The 21,587-nt window shown below is 38.0% G+C and overlaps 1 protein-coding gene across 7 annotated transcripts in view; it reads right to left on the bottom strand.

The window, feature by feature from the left end:
* The window catches only part of LOC148871786 (signal peptide peptidase 1-like), a 112,142-nt gene that overhangs the window by 34,512 nt on the left and 56,043 nt on the right, over positions 1–21,587 (bottom strand). The window contains exon 11 of one of the 7 annotated variants that reach the window (XM_088971171.1): positions 2,679–21,500. The exons of the other annotated variants lie outside the window; for them this stretch is intronic. Within the exon in view, the coding sequence (XP_088827297.1) occupies positions 21,465–21,500 (36 nt within the window). The 3' untranslated portion in view covers positions 2,679–21,464. Of the gene's footprint in view, positions 1–2,678; positions 21,501–21,587 lie in introns of those variants that run through there. 7 annotated transcript variants of the gene reach the window in all.

Raw genomic sequence — 21,587 nt, 5'->3', positions numbered from 1 at the left:
CTTATTTGAAGTTTACTTGTAAATGGCATCTTCATCATTTTACCTTGTAGGCAAGATTCACAAGTTGGTAGATATTTTACTTTGGAAAAATCTAGAGGACAATCATTTATTAATCTTGTAATTCATTCTATGCTTATATGGCTAATCCATTAATGCCACACACATGAGGAATTAATAGTTTCTCGTGTTCTTTTCATAGGGATGTGTTCCAAGGTTATTTCGGTCACATTTGTTTCTAGATAATGGTGGAGCACATAAGACCATTCTGAAGTTCTCCATAAGTGAAGAATTTATTATTCAACTTAAATGTAATCTTATTATTGAATAAAATAGGATAACTATCCTTATATAACTTAGAAACTGAAATCAAATTTCTCCTAAGTTGTGGAACATAAAGACAATATTCTAAGGTAATTATCCCTTCTCAAGAAACTAAATCTACTAATCCTATAACAGCAGATGCAACGGTTGAAGATGTACCCATGTAGAGCATGATCTCATCATCACTTAGGCTTCTATTTTCCTTGAACTCATGCAAAATGTTACACGCATGAGTAGAAGCCTAGAGTCAATACACCAAGAGGCAGAAAGTGACCAACATGTCAACCTCTATGACCTAAGTGTCGAAAATACATTCTTTCTTCTTCTTGGGGTACTCTAGATATTGAGGACAATTCATTTTTCAGTGTCTAGTCCGCTTGCAATAGCGACACTCATCTGTTGATTTATCTATTTTTTGCTTTGATTTATCACCCTTATTTTGAGGCCCTTTCTAACCATTTCAACTTATCAGATTTGCCTCTTTTAACAATCATGGTTACTGGCTTGTCATTTTTAATCAGTTTTCTAGCCCTTTGCAACATATTTCCGAGCTCTTATAAGCTAGCTTTTAACTTGCTCATATTGTAGTAAAGGATAAACTGAATGAAGGATGTGGGTAGAAAGTTCAAAATGGCATTAGTTTTTGTATCATTATCTAACTTATAGCCAAGAGCCTCCAATTCATTTATGAACCCTATCATCTTCATGACATGATCATAAATCGATTGGTTCTCGGACATCCAAGTGATCATAAAAAATTTGAGAACCTTTTATCGTGTAAAATGATTCTACTCATCATACATGGCCTTCAAGTTATCCAGAATATCTTTGCAAGTAGTTACTTTATCAAATTGTCTTAGGATAGAATTGTCTAAGTGTGGCGCTGATGTAACAATGGGTAAAAGAGTTCTTCTCTTCAAGCTATCCAGAATATCGTTCTGGTGCCTTATTATTGGCAATTTTGTGCAACTTTTTAGATGTTAACACTAGGTTAAGGTTCTGGATCCAGTCTGTGTAGTTCGGTCCCTTGAATTTGTTATCATCTATTAGTTTAGCGAATGATATATGTACCATTTCTGACAAATGGAATAAGTAATTAGTCCATGACCTAATTATAGTTTCATGTTATGTATCGTAGAATGAAAACATTATTCATGTCTCTAAGACATTATGTACTGTAGAATGGAGAAATTATTGTTCATCTCTAAGATTTTCCTCTATATCAGGGATGGAGACAATATTCATATCTCTAGAAATGTGAGAAATCACATAAGTGCATAGGTCAATTGTTTCAGCTACATAAACCCATCACTTTCTATGAAGGATCATGAATCCACCCATGTCTCATGAGCTTCCCTTTTGGCCTTTGTTAGGAAAGGTTCATAGCTATTTTAATTTAAACCTTTCTAATCGGTAAGTGTTGACCTATCATATTGGAAGCCCCAAGGTACTATGAAAGAGTTTTCAATTTTAGGATAGGCCCCTTCCACAAGTCTATGGCACTCATTTCATCCAATGAAGCAATTCAACTAATTGCATCTATGGAATAGATAGATCAATTTTATGGTGCATCTTTGCCCACCAATTCAGCCTATTTTCATGCTAATGATGGAAGGCCTTTAGAGATGTAATCTTATGATATTCCCTATCATCTAACACTTATATCATTGATGAGGGAATAATTATATCAGTCCCTATGTTGGTTTTAGGTCTTACCATAGTGGCTTCCAGTAACTTTCACAAAGTCAGGTTTAAGTGGGCCCTAAATGGGTTAAGGTTCCCTCTTTGGAGAAGAAACAAGAGAATGGTCAATTAAGAGGGAAGCCATGGCAATGATGTGCATTCAACCATGATGGGCATAGAGATCCATGTAAAGTCTTTGCAAGGGACAAGCACTAATTGGCCATGTTCAAATCACATCTTCATAGCACATTATACATAATTGATCAAGAATCAACTTAAATCTTGCAAAACCCATATGCATTTATATTAACACATTATTAACCCATTATTAGACCCATTCATCCAATAAATTTTTTCTTAGTATAAGAGCCCAATTGCAAGAAGCAGTTCGACCCATATAGCAATTCGTGTTGATATGCACTTATCTTGCTTTAATCTAAACCCAACTAGGTTTCACAAGTGTGGGCCAAATTAGTTCATGCAATGTCCCATCAAACCACTTGCCTAGGTCTAAAATTGACCAGTTAATCAGTGATCTAAGTGATTGCTAACGGTCTCCAACAAACCCTAGGTTTTGCCTATGTAAGGTGGACCAAAACTAGGTCAAATCGGCCTAGGGTTTAGTGCCTAAAACATGCATCAATTCACAAAAATTATGATATAAAATTCTCAAGTATGATTTACAATCATATTAGCAAATAATCAATAATATATGATAATAAAACAACTAGGGCTAATAGTGTGATAGTCCAAATTTAATTTGGACAAAATGCAAGAAACCATCAATTTGCTCTCTCCACATCAATCTCTTTCTCCATCATTCTCCGTGATCTCTAGCAAGCTCTCCAATGTAAACAAAAGGAAAAAACCCTAATTTTTCTAATGCTTACATCATGAAAAACCCTAATACATCTTTTCTAAAAATAAAAAAAAAACCAATTATAGACCAATAGATCAATATCGCATGGTGTGCATTAAACTTGCCACCAATAAAAAATTCAATCTCCATCACATTTTCAGCCCAAGAATTCAAGAATTCACCACATAACAGTTCTAGATAATACCAGAAAATATAAAGATTAAATTTTCAAATCATTGTCACCAATTTGAGAATTGAATTCTCAGACAATATGCTCACGAAGTCAAATCAACTAGATAAGCTCATGCCCATTTGATATTTCTTTCAAATTTGATTTGGTTTAGCCCAAGAACTGAACCTAGTGCTTTTATACCACTGTTTGAAGGGTTAGATATTAGATTTGACATGGTCAAACCAGGTTTGATGGTTGGTCGAACCAGAGTTGAAATCCAAATTAAAACTAATCATACTTGATATGGAGACCATTAAAATGTAGCTCCTAGAGTGGTAGTTCACGCTCAATATATATATATATATATATATATATATATATATATATATATATATATATATATATGTGTTATATACTATTATTTTACCTCTGTTTGAAATCTGACTTTGTAAAATATATTTATGTTATATACTACTATTTTATGAAAAAAGTTTGTAAAAGGTTTAATCCTGGGATCCATCTGAATAGAGAGTGTGAATTAACTAATTTTTAAATAATTATTTATTTATATCATTTCTTTGAAAACAGTGCCACATCTGAAATCTATTTCTTTCTCAAATAATGCCTGATGTTTGTTTATGCATTTTTTTAAAGCATTTTCTCATACCATGCATTGGAAATCAGGAAATGTGTGGTATGAGAAAACACCCCTTTTGGTGTTTTCTCATTTTTACTATTGCTAGCAACTATATACTGACATGGCATTAAAAAATGCCTATGTAGCAACAACAACAATGATAGAAAATAGAAAAAAAAAGCATTTATGTAAAAACGGAATTCCAATGAAATGAAAAACACCTCTTAGTAAACCACATTGGTTCTAAAGACCACTTAGATTAATAAGGAGAGGAGAGAGGATAAAATAAAAAGAAAAAGGAAAAAGAAAAAGATAAAGGGACAAAGAGTAAATGAATTTTAAGCAATACCTATACTGCCTTGTAGAGTTATTTTTTCCTCTGCCACGGCCACCCCCTGAGTCACGGCCACCTCGACCAATCATGGAATTGCCACGGCCCCCTCTGGAATGACCTCCCCCTCTTGTACTATGTCCACCACCTCTAGCTATCACAAGTGCTGATCTATCATATTGTGTGGGGTTCTTTGTCTGGCCCAAAGAGATTCTAAGAAGTCTTGAGAATACTTCCTCAAGTGTAGGAAGAGTAGAGCCCCCCAATATTTGAGCTCTAACTGGTTCATATTCCGACTTCAGCCCCACTAAAAATCTTGTAACATTTAGCTGCTCCCTTTGCTGTTGCTGAACTTGAATATCTGGAGTAAGGGGATGATAGACATTGAGTTCATTCCTTATATTCTTCATGCAGGCATAGTATTCTTCTAGTGTTTTGGTTTCTTGTTGTAAATCAAAGTACTCCTGATACAGCTGATATACTCTTGTTGTGTTATCTTGTCCAGAATATAGCTTCTTAGCATGCTCCCATATATCCTTAACCGTATCAAGGAACATGAAGTTGGCACTGATTTTGGGTTCCATACTATTCCACAGCCAAGTTATGATTTGAGCATCTTCTTGTTCCCAATCATCAAACCCTGGAGAGTCAACCGGAGGTTTCTCATCTCTAACATTCTTTACTTTCTTCTTTGCCTTGAGAAAAACTTCCACTGATTTAGCCCATGGAACATAGTTCTCCCCATTTAGCTTAATTGAGGTCATTTGTACCCCTAGGTAGTCGGAGGAAATTACTACACTAGGTTTCTGATCATTGTAGCCATCTCCTATTTGCTGCCATTGTACTCTTTCACAGTTGTCTCTAACTTTACTTCTCAGCTACAAGCTGATTGATGTTGTTCACAGTTTGATATTTCAGCACCTATTGCAGCCTCTAAACACCACTGCTGACTTCACACACTTGTTCTTATTCACACTACTGCTGACTTCACACACTTACGTCCCACATAAGCATCAGTTTACCATTCACTAATCACAAGTAGAGGCCCTCTTACAACCACTCAAGCACCACAACACAGCCAAATCTGCTGCACCCAGTTCAGACTTGTTTAACACACTTAATAGGGCATTACACAACCACAAGGAGTTCGGCAAGGTCACTGCATTCTACCTTACACCACTCGGCCACTTACAGCAGCCCTAACACCATTCAACAACTTACAACAGCCCTACACCATTCGGCTACTGCACACACAACCCTTCCTAGGGCAACAATGAATCTAATTCTCTAGGTTCTACTCAATACAACAGCTTCTTGTAGGGTTTCTACCCAAAAATATAAGTAACACTAGAAGAAGAGAGAACCGACCTTCCTTTGAGAATATCAATCAACCATTCACTGCTGAAGTCACTTTCCTTGTTGAAGAAGGTTATGCGCAGCAGAGAGACAAGCTGTAATGTTTCTGACCTAGGGTGAACCAGTTCTCTCCATCGACTGACCAGAAACGAAGGTGAAGAGTCACGAACAATGCTGAGGTGCTTTACCAACTGACTTAGATCAGGAGCATTGCTCTGATACCATGTTTCGACTGCTGCTACAGTAGTCCGAACAGGAAGAAGAAGAAGAAGAAGAAGAAGAAGAAGAAGAAGAAGAAGAAGAAGAAGAAGAGAAGAAGAAGAAGGGTCTGTCGAAAATCTGATGGTTAACCCATCCAGTCGACCCCCTTAATCTATATTAGATTCTAAAAATGTTTACAAAGACAGAAATGCCCTTACTTAAGTGTGGGGCAGAGTAACTCTAATAACACTGCCACATAAGCAAGTTACTTAATAAACAAAAGAATACTAAACTACCCCTATTCGGCACATCTTAACATAGAGAAAACACAAAAATGTGGAAAATAACAAAATTTACTGCAAAACACGTCAACACAACAGATAACAGAAGTTGCAAAACAAAATATAACAAAAATTACAGAAAAACAAAGAAAAAAGGAAATTACAAAAATATGTATACAAATTTCAGAAAATATAAAAATTACAAAAAATTAACAAAATTATAAGAAAGTATAAACATTATTAAAATATAACACAAAATTATAGAAAGATAGAACTTCTGTTAGATTTAGAAAGGGACTGTGAGATATGCATAGAGAAACGATGGGCTCTGGTCGTCTGAATTTTATTAGCACAATTGAAAATGACTATCTTCTTTTACTAGTGCTAACTAATGCTGTGACACCTTTGAATTTTCCGGTGAACTTGAAGAAATAACTCCAAATTCATGACTACCTTGTAAAATTAATCCAAACATTAATTTGCAGGTTAAAAAGTAGCAGCTTCCATATGTTTGAAGCACATCACACTCTATTTGGGGACCCCCTTTTTCTTTTGATAAACTGCGGCAAAGTCTGCACTCCCTCGTCCATATTGTTGCAACTAAACGAAGCTATAAAATGTGAAACAGAGCATAACAGAAATAAATGAATGAGCTCTATGTCATCGTTGTAGCAGCTTTGGTTCACCTATGGAGGGATTGCCACTGCTGAGTTAGTATCGGTTAGGGTTTGGATTTGGGGAGAGAGAGGTAGAGAGAGAGAGAGAGGAATGTAGGGTTGGAAAATCACTCGCGAGATCTTCATCCATGGATTAGGAAAGAAGAAAATCAGAAAAACAAAAATTACTAACCTCTTAATGGATACTCGTGACCCACCCACCCAATCCATTAATTCTCATTTTATTTGTGAAGAAATAGTTGGTTAACCACGAGTGTGGGGTTCCATACCCACACTCAGGCTCTAGCATGTGGTTTCATACCCACACCTAGTTGTTTCTAATTTCTTTTATTAGTAGTTTCTAATTTCTTTTATTAGAAGTTTCTAATTTCTTTAAGTTGGGCTGGCTGGCCTTATTGTTTCTAATTTTTGTTTATTTCCTATTCTTGTAAGGAACCTAAAGCTACAAATAAAGTAGTGTATGGGGCGGCAAATCATTAACCACTGAACCCTTTCTTTCTTTTCTTCTCTCTTCACTCTTCTTCTTCTTCTCTCTCTCTCTCTCTCTCTCTCTCTCTTTTCTTCTCTTCGAACCTGTATTACTTCTCTAATACAGCAAACTATTCTTCTTCTTCTTTCAAGTTGGTATCAGAGCCTTAGATCTAGGGTTTCTCATGTGGATTTAATTCAGCCAACCACATGAGAATTGTTTAGGGCTGAAAGTTCAGAAAGATCCTTACTTCGGCTGATTCTTGGAGGTTGCAAGAAAGCTTTAGCAGCTGTCCTAAAATTGGAGAGAGCTTCTTGTAATCAAGCAGAATCAGGCAGGAATTGAGTGATCAAGATCGATTCTTGATCAAGATTGGAGGTGTCGATCAGCTTTTTCTTAGATTCAAGGTGCTGACAGTAATCGATTGATCAAGTTTGAAGATTGAAGGTAGCAATCAGTTTTCTGGGCATTTTTCTTCATAAAGTAAGTACATTTTCTTGAGATTGATACTCAAAAGCACTTTGCCATTCATTCAGAGAGGTACGGATAGAAAATCTCAGGATTGATATCAATCATAAGAACTAGTAGTTGGTTGTTATCTAATTGCAAAATCATTGTCCTAGGTCGGCTATTATTAAATTTGAAATACAGTTTTTCTTGTCACAGTAGTTTAAAGCCTCTTCTTAACCTAGAATGGAGTACAAGAACCAAGGGGAAGGTGCTTTTGGGACTAGTGGCTCAGGTAACATGACTGAAAACACCTTTAAGATTACAACTATTAAGTTTGATGGATCAAACTACTTGGAATGGGCCCAATCAGCCATGATGACTATTGGGGGTAGAGGAAATTTGAACTTCTTGCTAGGGGATGTGAAGGAACCCTCCAAGGAGGACCCTACTTATGCTAGGTGGGTCCAAGAGAAATTTTTGGTGATGACATGGCTGTACAACTCTATGCAGCCACACATCAGCCGAAACTACTTGTGGGCCAAAACAGCTAAGGAAATATGGGATGCTGTAAAGGAAACCTACTCTCGGCCCCTTAATGTTGCTAGGGCTTATGAGCTAAAATGTGAGGTTAAAAATCCGAGGCAAGGAGAGAAGCAGGTCTCTATTTACTTTTCAACCTTAAAATCCCTGTGGCATGAAATTGACAATCTTGAAACAATTTAGTGGGAGAGTTAGAAAGATGCACACACATATAGAAAGTAGGTTGAAACTAACAGAGTTTTTGAGTTCCTAGTTGGTCTGAATTCTGAATATGACATTGTGAGATAGCAGCTGTTGACAAGAGATAATGTGACTTTATCACAAGCCTATTCCCTAGTGCATAGTGAAGAAACTAGGAGAAAGGTTATGTTGCAGCAACAGCCCTCTGAATCAGCCTTGACAGCAGTTAAACCTAAATCTGGGGGAGATAAAGAGAAGAAGGAAGCTAAGAAGGACTTAGAAATGTAAACACTACAAGAAACCTAAACATACTAAGGACACCTATTGGAAGTTGCACCCTCATTTAGTTCCAACAAAGCTCAGAAATAAGAAAGGGAATGCTAATATGGCTGTCAACACTGAAAGTACAACTTCATCAGGCACAAGAGGCACTCCTCTAGATACCCTAGCTACAGTCCAAGCTGCTCTGACTCAACTAGAAAATGAATTTAGTAATTCAGCTCAGCCTACATCAACTCAACAACCTACTTCAGCCCTTGCTCATACAAGTACAAGAGATACTTCTTGCCATGCTTCTATCCCAGGTAATACTAGACCTACCTGGGTAATATATTCAAGTGCTTTAGATTATATGACCAACATATCTGCTCTATTTAGCACCTAATGTTTATCCTCTGGGAGAGACAAAGTTTCTATTGCTGATGGCTCTCTTGTACAAATTTCTGGCAAAGGGAGACATCAGATTATCAGATACCATCACCCTATCCTTGGTTTTGCATGTTCCCAAGCTTAGTGCTAACTTACTTTCAGTTAGTAGTATTACTAAAACTCAAAACTGTTCGGTAACCTTTTTCCCTAATCGGTGTATTTTTCAGGATTTGAAAACGAAGAAAGTGATTGGGATTGGCCATGAGATGAATGGAGTCTACCTGCTAGAACATTCATAGGGGGAGCATAGTGAAAAGGGAAATTGTTTGCTTCTCAGTCTTGTAGTAAGATTATGCTTTGGCACAACCGCTTAGGTCATTTATCTTTTGGGTCTTTAAAGAGTCTTTTTCCAAACTTGTTTGAGTTAGTGGAAGTGTGGGTTAAAATGTGAAAGTTGTAAACTTGCAAAACATAGTAGTTTATCTTATCCTTTAAATAATAAAAGAAGCAACCTTCCTTTTGAAATTGTGCATACCGATGTTTGGGGGCCCTACCATACTCCCACCATGGGGGGGTACAGATATTTCTTATTATTTGTTAATGACTATACCCATTTTTTATGGGTCTATCTTATGCACTCTCGAGATGAGGTCCCCTCTCTGACCCAAGCTTTCCATCAGATGATCCTAACTCAATTTGAAACCAAGACCAAGATTCTTAGATCTGATAATGCCAATGAATACTTGCAAAACCCTTGGCATCCTATCTCCTCGATCATGGGATCATTCACCAATGCACCTGTCCTCACACACCTCAGCAAAACGGGGTTCCTGAGAGAAAAAACTGGCATATTTTAGAGGTAGCCAGAAACATCATGCTCAACTCCAATGTTCCCATACGCTTCTAGGGAGATGCAATCTGTTCAGCCATATACCTCATTAATAGGGTTCCTTCATGGGTCCTAAACATGCAAACCCCGTTCAGTCTTCTATATCCAGATAAGGACCTATTCACTATTCCCCTCAAAACTTTTGGGTGTACTTGTTTTGTTAAAACCATTGGACCTCATCGCTCCAAGTTTGATCCTAAAGCCACTTAGTGTATTTTCCTTGGGTATGTACAAAATCAAAAGGGATATTGCTGTTATGAGCCATTTTTAGGGAAGCGCTTTGTGCCCATGGATGTCACCTTCTTTAATTATATGCCCTACTATCATAAGGCTTCTCCTTAGGGGGAGAATAGTGAGGAAGGGATTTCAGTTTCAGCTCCAAGAGTTCCTTTACCTGTCCTGGTTACTGACCGGGGGAGTTGCAAAGAAGGTTGTCAAAAATGCAAGGAGTTGAGAGTGCATGACAGAAAGTGGTGGAGGCAGGTTGATTCTCGTACTCAACAGCAATCCAGGCCAGTTCCAACATCGTCTACAGCTCCAGATCCGAACACTACTACTGCTCCCACTATTACAGATGTTCGACCTTCACTGACAAATTACCTTAATCTTCCAATTGCTATTCGTAAAGGGAAGCGCCGTTGCACCTCGTCCACTATCCATTGCATCTCCAAGTTCCTTTCCTTTAATTGTCTCTCAAAATCTTACAGATCTTACTTGGCATCTATTTCTACTATTCCTATACCTAGAAAAGTGCAAGAAGTTCTTTTGATACCTGAATGGAAGGAAGCAATGCAAGTAGAGATGGATGCTCTTGTCAAGAACAACACATGGGAACTAGTTAACCAGCTTGAAGGGAAGAAATCTGTTGGATGCAGATGGGTGTTTATTGTGAAATATAATGTTGATGGTACTGTAGAGAGGTATAAGGCCATATTGCTTGCAAAGGGATTCACACAAACTTATGGCATAGATTATACAAAAACCTTTGCACGTGCTGCAAAAATGAACACTATCAGAGTTCTTCCATCCATTGCTGCAAATTTCTCATGGCCACTATTTCAGTTGGTTGTTAAGAATTCCTTCCTCAACGGAGACTTGCAAGAGGAAGTATACATGGAGTTACCCCCTGATTTTTATAGTACAAAAGCAGGAAAGAAAGTTTGTCTTTTGAAGAAGGCCTTGTACGGGCTGAAACAATCTCTGAGAGCTTAGTTTGATTGGTTTAGACTGGCTTTGGACAAATTCGGATACATACAGGCTCAATCAGATCACACTATCTTCTTTAAGAAGACAGGTCATTCCCTAACTCTACTCGCAATCTATGTAGATGACATTGTGAGAACAAGAAGTAACACTAGTGAAATTAAAACCCTTAAGCAGCACCTTCACAAGGAATTTGAAGTGAAAGACCTAGGAAAGTTACACTGTTTCCTAGGAATTGAGGTAGCTCGATCTAAGAATGGCATTTTCATCTCCCGAAGGAAGTATATTCTAGACTTTGTAGAGAACACTGATGTGGGCCCCACAGCAATGGTCCCCACTGTGTTCGTAGGACAGCATGTGTAGTTATTTGTTTCAGTTATAGTAGTGTCAGTTTGGGTCAGTTTGTTAAGTTAGTTGTTATTTATTTCAGTTTTTATTTACTTTATTTATCATGTAAATACTAAGGGCAGGTCTGTCCTTTCCATTATGTACTGAACATAACCTATAAATAATAAAAGAGTGGTGGCGGCAAATCTATTAGAATCTGTCCCTCCTTTCAACCCCTTGTGTTCTCCTGTTTCTCTTCTATTCCTTCTCCTTTCTCTCAGTTTTCTTCTGTTTTGTAAACCTAAAACCTATTAGGATTCAAGACTGATTACAGTCTTGATCTTCTACTTGGTATTAGAGCCTATCTAGGGCTTCTCATGTGTGTCTAATCCAGCCGATCACATGAGGACTAGCTAGGGCTGGAAACTTATGAAGAAGTATTCGGCAACTGAATCTTGGAGATTACCAGGAGAGGTTCGCAGTAGTTGAGGACTTGCCGCGGCTTGCAGAGAGTTGGTAATCAGGAAGAAGCAGCGAAGGTTAGGGTTCAGGTAACCCTGGAAGGCAGTAAACTGAAATCCATAAATTTGGGTTGGTTTCAGATCAGATTTCAGACCTGCTTGATTTTACTCTGTTTTCTGGTATAGTGGCTCTAACAGTTTGTAGCCACTGATTCTTGATCAAAGATGGAGTTTAAGGGTTAGGGAGAAAGTAGTTTTGGAAACAGCAGTTATGGTAGTGTATCTGAAACCGGGTTTCAGATTACAACTATGAGATTTGATGGGTCAAATTACTTGGAGTGGGCTCAATCAGCCATGATGGCTATTGGAAGAAGGGGAAAACTGGGTTATCTCTTGGGAGATGTGAAAGAACCTTCCAAGGAGGACCCAACATACACCAAGTGGGTTCAAGACTACTATTTGGTTATGGCATGGCTGTGTAATTCTATGCAGCCACATATCAGCCGAAATTTCTTGTGGGCAAAGACAACCAAAGAGATATGGGATGTTATGAAAGAAACATATTCCCAACCCCATAATGTTGCCAGAGCCTATGAACTGAAGTGTGAGGTGAACAGCCTTAAACAAGGAGAGAAGCTAGTTTCTGTCTACTTTTCTACCTTGAAATCCTTGTGGCATGAGATTGACCATCTAAAGACCCTTGAGTGGGAGAGTCCCAAAGATGCACAGACTCACAGAAAGCAAGTCAAGACGAATAGGGTATTTGAGTCTCTGGATGGTTTGAATTCAGAATATGACATTGTGCGACAACAGATATTGGCAAGAGATAATGTGACCCTTTCTCAAGCATACTCCCTGGTGCATAGTGAAGAGACTAGGAGGAAAGTCATGATGCAGCCTCAGCTCCCTTTCCCAGCCCTGACAGCTATTAAACCTAAGCCAGGGGGTGATCCAGAAAGGGACCGGAAGAAGGAAGATAAATGGGATCTGGTATGTGAATATTTCAAGAAACCCAAGCACACAAAAGATACTTGTTGGAAGCTACATCCTCACTTGGTCCCAACTAAATTAAGAAGGGTAATGCTCATGTGGCCGTGAACACTGATTCAGCATCCTAATCAAGCACATCCCTAGAGACTTTAGCCGTTGTTCAGGCTGCCCTCATACAGTTGGAAAAGGAAGTTGGGAGTTCAGCTCAACCATCTCAGTCACCATCAGCTCCTGCCACATCTGCATTTGCACATTTAGGTACTCGAGCCTTAGCTTACCATGCTTCAGCTCCAGGTAATACTGACCACTACTGGGTAATAGATTCAGGTGCATCCGACCATATGACTTGCTTGCCATCATTGTTCACTTCTTATCACTTGTCCTCTGGCCGAGATAGAGTATCCATTGTTGATGGCTCTCTTGTTCCCATTTCGGGCAAGGGGGACATCAAGCTATCGGATACTATCTCTTTATCTTTTGTCTTGCATGTTCCTAAGCTTGATACTAACCTGCTTTCAGTTAGTAGTATTACCAAACACATGAACTGTTCAGTAACATTTTTCCCTAACCGATGTGTTTTTCAGGACTTGGAGACGAGGAAGGTGATCGGGACTGGCCATGAGACGAACGAGATCTATCTGCTTGGAGAGAGTTCTCGTCGGGAGGAGTCAGTGGATAAGAAGTCTTTTGTTTCCCAGTCTATGAGTCCGGTTATGCTTTGGCATAACCGATTAGGTCATTTGTCTTTTAAGTCTTTGAAGAGTTTGTTTCCTGCTCTATTTGAGTCTGTTGAGTTATCAAAGTTGAGGTGTGAGAGTTGTGAGTTTGCCAAACATTGTAGAACATCTTATTCTTTAAGTAATAAAAGGAGTAATTCCTCTTTTGATATTGTGCATACTGATGTTTGGGGGCCATATCATATCTCTTCTATGGGTGGGTACAGATATTTTCTACTGTTTGTTGATGACCATACCCGCTTTTCTTGGGTCTATCTTATGCGTTCTCAGGATGAGGTTCCTGCTCTGACCTAAAACTTCCATCAGATGATTCTCACTCAGTTTGGGGCCAAAATCAAAGTCCTTAGATCTGATAATGCAAAGGAATACTTTGCTCAGCCATTGACCTCCTACCTTCTTAGCCATGGAGTTATTCACCAGAGCACTTGCCCTTATACACCACAGCAGAACGGCATTGCCGAAAGGAAGAATAGGCATATCTTAGAGGTGGCTAGAAGCATTATGTTTACCTCCAATGTACCTATTCGTTTCTAGGGTGATGCTATACTCACGGCAGTTTATCTCATTAATCGAGTTCCTTCCCAGGTTCTTGATATGAAAACCCCTTTTTCCCTTCTATACCTAAACGAGGAGTTGTTCATTGTTCCCCTTAAACTTTGGTTGTACCTGTTTCGTTCAGCTTCTCGGGCCTCATCATTCCAAGTTTGAACCTAAGGCCTCCAAATGCATTTTCTTCAGTTATGCACAAACTCAAAAGGGTTATTGCTGCTATGATCCGGTTTCAGGGAAAAGGTTTGTCTCCATGGAAGTCACCTTCTTTGAGGAGACACCCTATTATCCTAGGGTTTCTCCTCAGGGGGAGAGCAGTGAGAGTGGGGTTGTTTTGAGTTTCTTTCCTCAGGGGGAAAGCAGTGAGAGTGGAAGTGGGGCTGGTGGAAGTGGGGCTGTTCCTTTACCTATTCCACTGGATAATGAAGGCTGTAGTGGTGAGGGTGGTCAGAGGGAGCAGGAGTTGAGAGTCTATCACACGCAATGCAGGCAGGTTGATCCTAGTCATCGGCAGTCCCGGCCAGCTCCAGTTCCTTCTACGGCTCCAGATCCAGAGCCTACTGAGGCACCTCCCACTGTTGCTACTTCCCCTCTTATGGATGATCTTGATCTCCCTATTGCCATTCGCAAAGGGAAACGACATTGCACCACTTCTACAGCTCACAGCATCTCACAGTTCTTATCCTATGATCGTCTATCTCCATCTTACCGATCCTATCTCACTTCCATTGCCAATGTCCCTATTCCAAGAACAGTGCAAGAAGCCTTATCAGTTCCAGAATGGAAAGATGCAATGCAAGTCGAAATGAATACCCTGTTGAAGAATAATACTTGGGCACTAGTTGACCCACCAAAAGGAAAGAAACCGATGGGATGTAGATGGGTGTTCACTATGAAGCATAATGTTGATGGCTCTATTGAAAGGTACAAAGCCCGGCTGGTCGCAAAGGGGTTCACTCAGACTTATGGTATAGACTACTTGGAGACCTTTGCCCCAGTAGCCAAGATGACCACCATCCGAGTTCTGTTATCCCTTCCAGCAAATCATTCTTGGCCCTTGTTCCAGATGGATGTTAAAAATGCCTTTCTGAATGGAGACTTACAAGAAAAGGTCTACATGCAGTTGCCTCCTGGATTCTATGATACAGAGACAGGTAAGAAGGTTTGCCAACTGAACAAGGCATTGTATGGTTTGAAACAATCACCTAGAGCCTGGTTTGATAAGTTCAGATTAGCCCTTGGGAAGTTTGGTTATGTACAGGCCCAATCAGATCATACACTATTCATCAAGAGGGTGGAGTCCTCTCTGACACTACTTGCAATATATGTTGATGATATTGTGGTGACAGGAAATGACAGCCATGAGATTGAGTCCCTCAAACAGCTCCTTCATCAAGAGTTTGAGGTGAAAGATCTTGGTGCACTACGGTACTTTTTGGGTATTGAGGTTGCTAGATCCAAGCAGGGAAGTTTTATCTCCCAGAGAAAATATGTTCTAGATCTGTTGGCGTAAACTGGAAAGTTGGGTGTTAAGCCTGCTGATACACCCATTGAACAAAATCACAAGATTAGTGCAGAGGGCGGGGAGCCTCTTGAAGACAAAGTTATGTTCCAACGATTGATTAGAATGCTCCTATATCTCTGCCTCACTCGACCACATATCAGTTATGCAGTTAGTATTGTTAGCCAGTACATGCACTCCCCTAGAACTTCTCATCTTCTTGTGGCAGAGAGAATATTAGCATACTTGAAGAGATGCCTGGGTAGAGGTATACTACTCAAGAACAATAATCACATGAGGGTGGAGGTCTATATAGATGCTAATTGGGCTGGGAGTGTTGATGACAGAAGGTCTACCTCTGGATATTGTGCCCTTGTGGGAGGTAACCTTGTCTCTTGAAGGAGTAAGAAGTAGAGTGTTGTTTCCCGCTCCAGTGCTGAAGCGGAATACAGGTCAATGGCTAACGGAGTGGATGAAATCTTATGGCTGAGGTCACTACTTGAAGAGTTGGGTATTGACTATGAAAAACCCTTAATGATGTATTGTGATAATCAGGCAGCTATTAATATAGCCCACAACCCAGTGCAGCATGACAGAACTAAACATATCGAAGTTGATCTACATTTTGTGCGAGAGAGGGTCACATCACAAGAAGTGTGTCTTTCGTACATCACATCTAATATGCAGCTCGCAGATATCCTCACCAAGGCTGTACCAAGGAAGAAGTTAGAGACAAACCTATCCAAGTTGGGAATGATAGATATCTACTCCCAACTTGAGGGGGTCTAGAGAACACTGATGTGGGCCCCACAGCAGTGGTCCCCACTGTGTTCGTAGGACAGCATGTGTAGTTATTTGTTTCAGTCATAGTAGTGTCAGTTTGGGTCAGTTTGTTAATTCAGTTGTTATTTATTTCAGTTTTTATTTACTTTATTTATCATGTAAGTACTAAGGGCAGATCTGTCCTTTCCATTATGTACTGAACATAACCTATAAATAATAAGAGAGTGGCGGCGGCAGATCTGTTAGAATCTGTCCCTCCTTTCAACCCCTTGTGTTCTCCTATTTCTCTTCTATTCCTTCTCCTTTCTCTCAGTTTTCTTCTGTTTTGTAAACCTAAAACCTATTAGGATTCAAGACTGATTACAGTCTTGATCTTCTATTGACTTATTGGAAGAAACTGACAAATTAGGAGTGAAATCTGTTGATACTCCCATTGAGCCTAACCATAAGATAAGTGGAGAAAGTGGAGAACTCCTTAAGGACAGGGCTATGTACAAAGGCTGGTTAGGAAACTTCTTTATCTCTGTCTAACCCGACCAGATATCTCTTATGCCATTAGTGTTGTCAGTCAATACATGCATTCTCCTAGGACCACCCATCTCCTTGCAGTAGAAAGGATCCTTGCCTACTCAAAGAGATGTTCAATGAGAGGTATACACTTCAAGAATAATGGTCATATGAAAATAGAAGTGTATACAGATGCGGATTAGGTTGGATGTGTTGATGATAGGAGGTCCACCTCTGAATATTGTGCATTTGTCAGGGAAAATCTTGTTTCCTGGAGAAGCAAGAAACAAAATGTTGTTACTCGTTCCAGTGCAAAAGCAAAATATAGATCCATGGCCAATGGTGTTGTAGAAGTGTTATGGCTGAAATCCTTGCTTAATGAGTTGGAGGTTGATTATGACAAGCCTCTGATGTTGTATTGTGATAATCAATCTGTAATTAATATTGCCCACAACCCAATACAGCATGACAGGACTAAGCATATCGAGGTTGATAGACATTTTATCCGAGAGTGAGTCGTATCTCAAGAAGTATGCCTTCCTTGCATTGCCTCAAACATGCAGTTAGTTGATCTCTTCACCAAAGTAATCACAAAAAGCAAATTGGAGACAGATCTATACAAGTTGGGCATGACAAATATCTACTCCCAACTTGAGGGGGAGTGAAGAAATAGTTGGTTATCCACGAGTGTGAGGCGGCAGATCATTAACCATTAAACCCCTTCTTTCTTTTCTCCTCTCTTCACTCTTCTTCTTCTTCTTCTTCTCTCTCTCTCCCTCTCTCTCTCTCTCTCTTTTCTTGTCTTTGAACTTCCCTAATACAGTAAACAGTTCTTTTTCTTCTTTCAAGTTTTTGGTTAACCAACCCACTACCCAACATAAAAGGAGACAACCCAACCCGTCAATAGATGGGTGGATTGGGCAGGCTCAACGGGTTGGGTTGGAAATTGCCACCCCTACAAATTCCTGGTAGGAAGAATTCTAATAAGCAAAGTAGGACCAAGTGTTTACCAAGATGCTTCAAAACTAGTAATACCTCTAGAATGGATGCAGGTTTATTTCCCTGCATCTACTCTAAACCATCATTAATTCAGAACGAATAAATACCTCAGGAATTTGAATGTCAGAAAACATAAATTGATGCAGGTTTACTAGCTTGCATCTACTCAAAGATGTGAAGTGATATCTCTTAGTTTTGTAGAAGTTATGGTTTAGGGAGGGAAAATTAATCCTTATTTCATTTAGATCAAATCAACTAGTCTGACAGATATTAAGACTATCAAAATTAGCAAGTAACAACCAAAAATTCAGGAAATTCAAAATGGTAAGAAATCAAGAAAGAATGATCAACTCAAGAATCTTCAAAACATGCAGAAAAAGAATAATGCAGAGATATCAGAAACAAGGTCAAAGGCTTAGAACAACTGATCAAGAAAAGATTCTTAGAAATAGATGGGGAAAAACTTAAGAGTCCATTTGGTTCACAGATAGGATCGAAATCAGAATCAGATTCCAATGGCTGTTGTCTGCTTTATTTGGAGTTGGAATCAGAATCAACCCAAAGTTTTCAATTTTGTATGTTTATTTATTATTTTATTAATACATTATTAATACTTCATGAATATATAATTATTATTTTATTAGTATTTAAAAATTAGTATCTTAGTATTTCTCATTAATTTATGAATATTTTATTAATATATTATTATTTTCCTATTAGTTTATTTGTATTTTATGATTTATTTTTTATTTTAATTATATTATATTCATATTTTAATTGTACTTAATTAAGATTATTATTATTATTTAATAAATAATATCCTTGCTTTTTATTGTTAATTTATTAATATTTTGTTATAGTACTAACATTTTATTATTAAGTTAATTATTAATATGTTCTTATTTTATTATTACCATATTATTACTTCCATAATATTTTACTATTTAATTATTATTTCATGAATTGTTTATTAATATTGTATTATTATTATTATTATTAGATTTAACAATTAATTTCTTTGTTTGTTATTATTATTTTATCAATATATGGGTTTAGGGGTTTTGTCATGAGTTCTTTACTTCTTGACAAGACTCTAGAATGGGAATCCCACTTCCCCCTAATAGCCACTCCCCCATATGGGGTAACCCCATTCCCCCAAGAATGGGAATCGAAATCCCATTCCTACCAAAAAAATACATGGAATCAGAATGGGTCATTCCAATTCCAATTCCAGACACCTATTCCAAGAAACCAAAGGGACCCCTTAATAAAAAATAAAGACTCTAAATTCACCAAATGAAATCAAACTTACTCTTCCAGAAATTCAATTACGAAGACACAAATTATAGACCGATGTTTTAAAATACAGTGGTGTGACATGAGGCATTCCACTACTTGGAGGCATGAGATGTAATTCATAGCACAAGAGGCGTAAGCCTCTCAAGCACAAGGAGGCATAGGAGGAGGAAGAAGGAAGAGGAAGAAGAAAAAGAGGAAGTAGGTGTTCTTGTTTCTTTTTTTCTTTCATTCCTTTTTGATGAAAGATGTCTTGTATTAAGAAGAATGAGGATGCATAACACCGGATGAAAGGGCAAACCTAGCCTGAGCATGATCTTATGCTTCAGGCCCGGGCCATAGCCCTTATCATAGATGCTAAGCCAGCTCAGCTTGGCCCATGAACATCCTACTAACAATTTGCCACCCTCTTGTAGATGTGGGGTTTGGATCACAACACTCATCAATGGTAAACACGTAACCTGTTAGGCTAGTGATAATCAAGAAAACAATGTCATGCAGAGAATAATTGTCATAAAATGTGGGAAGGGATCCAGAAGGATTTTCAATCTTGTAAAGTGTCAACTCGTCAACAACTAGCCGACTGGCTACTCATTTAAGGACTATACTGACTGCATCACTAACTAGTCAATATTCATTATGTGGTTTCCAATTGCCTACAACTAGGTATTAATTAGGTCAATTAGTCAATTCATAACTAGTCAACGTAGTCTACCAAAAAAGTGTTCTAAAGCTTTATTTGTTTGTTTGCATCTCTAATTATTTGAAATAATACTAGAATTGGATGCTTTAAATATTTGTGGAGCATGATTAGCCCATGGTATATAAATAGAAAAAAGGCATAAAATAAAAGAAAGCTGTGGAGTTCTATGTTTTCTTCTAATCAATTTTGTGCTGGTATGGAGTTTCCTTTTCACCTGTATTGGGCCGATACGAGACCGCATCGGGCTGTTTCGGGTCTGTATCGATAATCTAATGTATCGGTCAATATACTGCAAATTAATTACTCTCCCTCTCATTAATTACCCTCTCACTAATCTTCCTTTTATTGCTAATCCTTCTAATTAATTTCTTTCCCTCTCTTATTAATTACTATAATTACATTAATTATTCCCTCTCTCTTTAACTTTAAGACAAGTTTGAATTTGAATTTTGAAATTCCCACGCCATTCTAACACCTAATGCACAGAATCACAGGTGTAAACGCTAAAGTAGGCCATAAGAAGATTCGAACCTTGGTCACACTTTTACAATGCCCATGAGTTTACCACCACACTCCAATCCATTTTGGTGTTCAACTGTTATCCATTTTCATCCTTAAATAAACTTTTTCTTTCTAGTGGGTGTTTTTTAGGGTGATTATAGGTCAGGTCACGCCTACGTCTTTTATGTATAATAACGTATAATATGCATATAAATTTTTTGATGCATTATATATTTATATAATATAAAATGTAATATGGGCCAAGCCTGAACATGAAACCCAACTCCAAACCTGGAATTTCCAAGTTGGGTTGGGCCGAGATGATCACCCCTAGATGTTTTTTAATAAATGCTAAAATTGATTATTAAAATTTATATATTAACAAATATTAAGACAAATTATTTTGATTTTCTAAAAATCAAGGTATATACGCACACATTTTAGTTTTTCCATCATTTTTCAACAATTACCGATTATGTCCCGATCTTTCATACTTCATGTGAACCATTAAAGTAAGTTTTTAATGTTTAAATAACTTATTTATTGTCATATATACCTTGTACTTTCTTGTTATTACTATATTTTTTAGGATTTACTTGAGTTTCTTAGCGTATCTTAGTTTTTTTTTTCCGTATCTATGCGTATCCAAAGCATATCCCAATACGTTTCTTAAAATTGCCTTTTTGATACACTTTGCGTTTCCGATACTTGAAACCTTGATTTGGCTATATTTCCATCTTGTAATTCTTTGGATGGGTATCCACCTTTAAGTGATTCATTGGACAGTTAAGGGAAGAAACACTTGGATCTTTGAAAACCATACCACTTCACAAGACAGTTAAGGGAAGAAACATGCTCATGGCTACATCTCAAAAATTCAGATTAAGTACCATATAAGGCTTTTTCTTTCCTTTCGATTCTCTGTATATGACCATACCAGTTCATTTTCCCTGTATATTACTAGTGAGAAACTAAGATGGTTTTGATCATGTGCGTAAAAGAACATTTACTGCACCAATAGGACATATCTGATTTGAGTTAAGGATTTTGAAAGAAGCAAGGAGAAAAGATTGATTACCAAAAGAGAATACTGAGAAAAGATCCATGGATGCAAAACTACCAAAGATTATGAATCTTAATAGAGAAGTATGGCAAAACAGGAATTGAGTACCCACCACCAAATAGTTGGGGTAGGATTGGATCAACCATATAATCAACTTCTTGCCCAGCTACGATCCATATGAAAGGCCTATTTGATTAAAGCTGAAATATGTCAATCACTCTATCTTAACATCTTAACCACTAACAGCTAACCCACTACCCAGAATAAAAATTC

The sequence above is a fragment of the Nelumbo lutea genome, chromosome 2 (genome assembly GCF_056320005.1).
Source record: "Nelumbo lutea isolate HS-2025 chromosome 2, American lotus-T2T, whole genome shotgun sequence".
Taxonomy (NCBI): Eukaryota; Viridiplantae; Streptophyta; class Magnoliopsida; order Proteales; family Nelumbonaceae; genus Nelumbo; species Nelumbo lutea.
The sequence above is the reverse complement of the archived record's forward strand: the minus strand, read 5'-3'. Positions and strand labels throughout refer to the sequence as shown.